Source organism: Chinchilla lanigera, unplaced genomic scaffold (genome assembly GCF_000276665.1).
Source record: "Chinchilla lanigera isolate Chin_1 unplaced genomic scaffold, ChiLan1.0 scaffold00001, whole genome shotgun sequence".
NCBI lineage: Eukaryota > Metazoa > Chordata > Mammalia > Rodentia > Chinchillidae > Chinchilla > Chinchilla lanigera.
Window position 1 is genome coordinate 6,954,551 of NW_004955402.1, and position 7,158 is coordinate 6,961,708.

A 7,158-nucleotide genomic window follows, 5' to 3' on the forward strand; every position below is an offset into this window, starting at 1 on the left:
TCTCTCTCTCTCTCTCTCTCTCTCTCTCTCTCTCTCTCTCTCTCTCTCTCTCTCATTTGTCTTTTGTTGTGGTGGTGGTCTTGTTTTTTGTTTTTTGGGGGGGAGTTCTCCTTCATGATTTGATCCTGTTTTTATATGAGTATGAATGTGGTTTCTAGCCTTGTTGTAGCTGTGGTTCTGTTCTTCTTTTTATCTCTTCCTGCTCTCTTTCTCTCTAGTTTTCTGCACCAGTTTCCTAAAGTTAGCATAATCCCCCTTTGTCCTCCAGCCTTACTTCTAATCTCTTCCTCTTCTTCTACTTCTCTATTTTCTCCCTAACCACTTTGAAATTTTAACCCCTGGGGGAAAAATTCACATATTAAGTACTTAGATACTGCATATAACTTTCTAGTTTTTTCAGATTTTCCTATATAACCACAAATCTAGTTTATATGGTTAAAGGTGACAAATTAATGGTTACCTCAGTTTGTCTTTTTCTAGGCTGTGTTTGATACTATTGTTATTGCTGATGGTACCACTTTAGCCAAAAGTGACATAATTGTTCTGAACAGCTGTTCTTCCTGGTATTCCAAGACTAAGATTGACTAAGGGCCATAGAAAATGTTGTGGCACTGTGCCAAAGAAGCAGCCTGAACTACATAGCGAGACCCTGTCTCAAAAAAGCAAAAACAAAGGAAGGATATCATGCAAGGGGACTCAGTGGGCTACGAGGGTCAAAATCTCACTTTAGTTTGAATGAACCAGGAAGAGTAATAACTTTTATAAGTCATTTATGAAGAAGAAGAGAACAGATGGCTGTTGTGTCAGTAGGCCAACCTGGAAAAATGATCTAGCACAATGCCAGCACTTTGACTATGTGTACTTCCCTCACTTGAGCAGATCCTCTTTCTGCTGGGGTGCAGGCAGCGCCGTCCGCACCCTGGTCTGTCTTTGCTAAGTGCTGCTATACCTCAAGTTTGGGTTCTGCAGATAACTACAGGCTCTGCTCTAAGTGGCTAGGTGAGTCCATTTCCTTAGACTCAGTGCATTATTAAAATACACTCTATTTTACCAGGAAAACCTCACCAAGGAGAGCTGTTCGACATCTTCTGGGTGATTCTTCACTGTGAAATTTTAGAATTGTGCCTATTTCATAACAAGTGGCTGGAATGACTGACTGTTCAACCACACTTCATTTCCCCATCTTGGCCAGCAGACACTGATTTTTCAAAACACCAGACTTTCACTTCTTCTTTAGGATGTCCCCCACTTGTGAAATAGCCTCCCCACTGCCCCCCACTAACCACTGGGAGTAGCATCACTATTTATGTTGGCAATAGCATCACTCTGGGTCCAGCTGCAAAATAGCCAGGGAAGTACATTTGTCATCTAGCTCTTCAGTTTTGAGAGGAAATGAACTTTAAGTTAGGCATGCCTCAAACTGAAACTCTCTTTTTCCAAAAACCGTCTTTAGGAGAAAATGAATTTTTCAGTTTGTTGGTTGGGATATTTTGACACAGGCATTTATATAGGGACCCAGCATGAACCAACATAAATAGAAAGCACATAACACTTAGGAAATATTTGCATGGCTTGGCAATGGTATTTTCATGTTTGAGAGCAACGTGGAAATGCAGGGGGCACTGAAGAATTTCTTATTTGTAACAATGTAAGACACAAGAGATTTACTTTGGATCTTGCACCCTACATCTATTTTAGTTTGGTTCCTCTCTTTGCAAATGAAAATAAAAAGTGGCTGCAAATCAAATTCTCAGATTTTAGTACTTTTGAGATTATCTTTTTCAGCTATGAAAAAATTCTATATCTGATCTAAGAAGGGGCAGAATCTTACACTTTGCTACTAACAGAACATTTGGAATATCTTTTCCATTTGAGGATGTAGACATGGGTGCTAAATCTTATTTGTAATCAACATTTCTCTGATTACCAGTGAGACTGAGCATCTTGCTATGTGTATGGTCCAAGTAAATTTATTTTCCTGTGAATTTATGTATTTAATTTCCTGTGGTTGGGGCTGGGGATTTAGCTCAGCGGCAAAGCGCCTGCCTGGCAAGCGCAAGGTCTTGAGTGCGGTTCCCGGTACCGGAGAAAAACCAAAAAAAAAAAATAATTTCCTGTGGTTACTGCTTTATAGCCTTTGCCCGTTTTTTGTTTTTTTTTTTTTTTTTAATTGTATTACTTTAAGTCTACTTTGGATACTATGATGTGGGCCCTCTTTGTTGTGCTGTGTACTGTAGCATATGTGTTTGTAAGAATGTTTTTTTTTACTGTGTTTACAGTGTTTCTGGCTGAACAAAATTTTAAAGTTTTCTGTGTTTTTCCACATATCAGTCATCCTCCCACTTGCTTATAGATTTCACACATACTTCTCAAACCTTTCTTTGACCTATTCCCTTGCCTAAGGTTTTATAGGGTTTGTTTATTTTCATAATAGTCTGGTAATTTTTTTGAGTCTTTAAGTACAGAAATTAAGGTTATGGTACCCACTGTTTTTGTAGTTGCAGAGCCGAGAGTTGCTGAGAGCCATGCTTCCCCTTGCTTATTTCTTTGTTATTTTCTGGCTGTTCCAAGACTCCGCCTCCTTCTCCATTCTCCACATGTACATTTCACGTGGGTCCTCAAATCTCTCTTCTCCTCCCAAGTGCGGCTGTTGCTGAGCCCTGAGCACTGTTGTGGAGACCTTTGCAACCACATGAGCTGGTTTTCCTTCCCTAGCTTTACCCACTTTACTGTTTTACTGTAATTTGAAGAGTCTGTGTCTATGGTACATGAGGATTACACGCGCTGCAGGAGTTGGTGCACGACATGAGACACCCTGAGTCTTTCCTTCCCCTTCCCCTCCACCCCTGCTTTTATTCCAGCATCAGATTCATGTATTTTATAAGTTCTTCTCAAGTTAATTATAAGTGTTTCTCAAGTTAATACATGTAGATTAACAATCAGACTAACAGGCAAAAAAAAGTAAAACAGATAAGACTATTATACTAAATCAAGATACACATATAGATACATCGTCTGTGCTGGATTACAGTAACTTTTTTCTCCTTTTTTCCCCCCTTTTGGCTGTGTTTTACTTAGTTTTTTCCACTTTAGTCCACTCTCTAACCTCCTTTTGTAAGGAAATCCAATGATTCTGAGGCCTCATACTATTTTATATGGTTTTATTGAAATATGATATGTGTGCCATACATTTCATTCATTTAAAACATACAATTCACTATTTTACTACACCCATGGAGTTGTACAGTCACCATCAGGCTTGATTTTAAAGCATCTTTATCAACCTAAAAAGAAATTCCCTATCCCCTAGATGGCACTGCCATCACCTCTATCTTCCCTGTCCCTTGCCCTGGGGCATGCTGTTCGTTCCAGCCTCGTCAGCTCTGGACATTTCACATGGGGGAAATCATGGAACATGTGGTAGTCAGTGACTCTCACCTTTCCCTTAGCAGGGCGGCTCCCGCATGTATCCACAGGCAGCACAGATCAACATTTCGTCCACCTTTACTGCAGAAGCATATGCCACTGCATGGATACACCACATCTTCTCCATTTACCAACTCAAGGATGTTTGGATGGTTCTGTCTTTGTGTCTTATGAGTGATGCTGCTGAGATGGGGAGGACCACCTAGGCAGCTCTCCTTGACAAAGGAGCAATTGCCTCCATTTTGGCTGAGCCTGACCCTATTTCCATGTATTGACGTGTACAGAGCTGGCTGGGACTTTTCCTTATTCCTTCACTTGGCTTTAAGCAATGTGTATCGCTCTAGTTGAGGTACTGCTGGTAGTGTTTGAAGACAGCAGTCGTGTTCTTCCGGACCCCCACCTGTTGTTCCCTTGTGTGAGCTGGGACAAGATGGGATGGAGAGCCAGTGCTCCATGCTGTCAGCTGGGATCCAGCCTCAAGATAGAGGCTACGATTTCCTGTGATTTCAAAGATTACACATCAGAGCTGAAGCATCGACCCCGAAAACATTAGATACTACCTGAACTGCTATGCGGATGACTCTTTCTGCATTCCCTTCTCTCTGCATATGGCAGGGGTGAGTTCAGGCCTCCTACCTAGCCCAGCTCACGGCACTCTTGTACTTCCCGCCACTCTCACAGTCACTCATCCCCAAGCCATTCCCTTCACAAATGAATAAAATCAGGGTTCAGTCCTAGGTAAAGGCCTTTGTTCGGGATAGCCATCACTGTGGCAGAACTCAGGACCCCCTCGACTCCCCACCATTTTGGATATATTACTGTGTCTTTATTTATGCCATAGGTTGTACTGGAAGTGGTAGATTGGAATTAGCTCATTACAATTCCAATAACTTTTCCTTGGGATTACAAATATAAGCTTCCTGGGAAGTGACAAGGACTGGGAAGTGCTGGCTATACTGTGAGTCTCCTATGAATTTTACAATAAGTTTAGTCCCTTGCAGAAAATTCTATGAGGAGTTTTGTTGCAACAGCACTAACTTTATAGATAAACTTGGGAAATTAAATTTTTTTACAAAATCGAGTATTTCTATCAGGAAAACTGTTAAAAAATTTTTGCACTTTTTTGGACTCTGTTTATTGCCTTCCATGAAGTTTTACCAATGTCTTCATAACGTTCTGGAGCTTCTCTTTTTTATGTCTGTTGATTTTTACATTTTGTCCAATTGAATAGGGTTTTACAATTAAAATTTCTATTTACTATAGATAGATGAGAGACAGAGACAGAGAGAGAGAGGGATGAGAACTGCATGGATAAGACAGAGATAGATTGGGTAGATAGAGAGAGAGAGAGAGAGAGAGACATGTTGCATAGATATAGATGATAGATAGATAGATAGATAGATAGATAGATAGATGAGTAGTGCATGGAGAGACAGATGTAGATAGATACAGAGCTACTTGCTGCCACTAGAGAATCCAAAACCAAAAAGATAGCCCCAAGAAAGAAATAGATACAAAGAAAAACTTCATACAATATAGAATTCTAGGGCAGGACAGTCGCTGCTATTATCTCCCACTTTAGGATGTTTAGGAAAACGTGAATAGGGAAATTATTTCATGGTGGAAGGGAATTCCAGTTGTTCTAATACCATCAGATCTTGATGGTTTCTTGTGAAAAGGTTCCTTCTGTGAAGAAAGGGGAAATTTTATACATTGTTGATTGGAATGTAAATTAGCACAGCCACTATGGAAACCAGTATTAAGGTCTCTAAAAGACTAGAAATAAAACCACACTACCGTAGGATCCAGCCATTCCTCCACAGGGTAGCAATGCAAAGGAAATGAAATTGACAAGTTAAAGAGATACTTATGTCCCCATATTTACTGTAGCACTATTCCCAGTAGCAAAGACATGGAATCAAGTTAGATGCCTAGCAGTGGATGCATGGATAAAGAAAACATAGGGTGTGTATATAATGGAATATTACTGAGCCATAAAAAAAGAAATCCTGTCATTTGTGACAACATGGATAGAACTGAATGGCATTTTGTTAAGTGAAGTAATCCAGGCACAGAAAGATGAGTATTGAATGTTCTCACCTAAATGTAGAAGCTTTAAATAGTTAATTTCATAGAAATGGAAAACAGAATAGTGGTTAACAGAGCCAGAGAAGGTTGAGGGGGACAGAGATGAATAGAAGGTAGTTAATAAGTATGGCATGAACTAGGATAATTTATAATGTTCTGTGGTGCAGTAGGGTGACTATGGTTGAAAGCAATTAATTGTGTTTCAAAATAATTAACAGAGAGGAGTTTGAATGCTCTGCAAACAAAGCAATGATAAGTGCCTGAGTGACGAGTATACCAGTTATCCTCATTGGATCATTACACGCTGTATACGTGCAGTGAAATATCCCATAAATATTTACAGTTACTATGTAGTGGTTAAAATCTCTTAATTAAAATTTTGAAAAAGAACCCAAAGTACAAATAAAGGGGAAAAAACAGAGAGAGAGAGAGATCATAGGGAACAGGGAGATGGATCTTTCTCAAATGGGAAGGGGACTAAGCGATGTGGGGTTTAAAAGAATGAGGACGTGCCCTGTATAAGGACGTGCCGTGTCCGCGTACCAGCTCCCCACGATAAATGTCTCCGTTCTGTATGGCAAATGTGTACTAATAAAAATAAATAACAAAATACTTTTTAAAATAATAAATTGTTTTAAAAACATGTAGAACTAAAAAAGAATAAGTTTTCCTTAGAGACACCACGGGGGAGTTCAGCAGGCCTGGAAGTTCACCTGTGTTCTTTGTCTCGGTGCTTCGGTTGCTGCGCAGATAAGAGTTCTTGTTGCTCCCTCGTGCACGTTAGGAACGTGGCTAACCACGCCCCTCCACCTCCCCCTCCAGGATCTCCAATGAACACTCACCCAAGCTCCAGATCCGCAGTCACAGTTACCTGAGGGCGGTGAGCGAAGTCTCCATCAACCGGAGCTTGGACAGCCTGGACCCCGCGGGCCTGCTCACATCGCCCAAGTTCCGGTCCAGGAACGAGAGCTACATGCGCGCCATGAGCACCATCAGCCAGGTGAGCACAGGGACCCATGCAGAGGCTGGGGACAGCTGGGTGGCAGGAAATAGGGACCACCAAGGGCCCAGACAGGAGGCCCAGGCAGGTGCCACTAACAGCTGACTCCCTGTGTCCTGGTCCAGGAGGGAGGAACCTCTGCAGGGAGCTGGGGCCAGGAGGGCTCTTGAAAACCCACCAGCACTCAGACAAGGCCTTGCAGGCTGTCCAGAAGAGGCTGGTGCTAGGGCTGGGTTTGTAACATGGATTGAAGGACACACACAGGCCAGATCCACCGGCCAGGCTGAGGAAGGGCTAATCATAAAAGCATTAGAGCTGGACACAGACCCTCCAGACAGGACTTAGCTGGCAAAACGAGGGACCCTCTATGTCCCTAACCTGGGCCCAAGGGAATACTGCATCCAACGCTGAGATCAGACCCCACTCCTAAGAACTGGGCACAGTTCAAGGACGAAGACTCTGTGCAGTGTTCAGCCGTGACACTGCAGGCTCTCCCACGTGAGGTGGCAGAGAGGCCAGTGGAGGGTGGAGTGGTAAAGCTACACTTAGCATGTGTTAGCCCTGGGCTCCCCCAAGCACACAGAAATGAAAATGTTAGGGGGGCCTGAGCTCAGGACAGTGAACCTGGGACTCTTGGAGGAATG

At 42.2% G+C, this 7,158-nt stretch overlaps 1 protein-coding gene across 8 annotated transcripts in view; it reads left to right on the forward strand.

Moving 5' to 3' along the window:
* Dlgap1 (discs, large (Drosophila) homolog-associated protein 1) overlaps positions 1 to 7,158 on the forward strand; it is a 296,231-nt gene that overhangs the window by 145,425 nt on the left and 143,648 nt on the right. For all 8 annotated transcript variants that reach the window (XM_005372643.1, XM_005372645.1, XM_005372644.1 and 5 more), the window contains exon 3: positions 6,337 to 6,514. In XM_005372643.1, the coding sequence (XP_005372700.1) occupies positions 6,337 to 6,514 (178 nt within the window). The remainder of the gene's footprint in view (positions 1 to 6,336; positions 6,515 to 7,158) is intronic.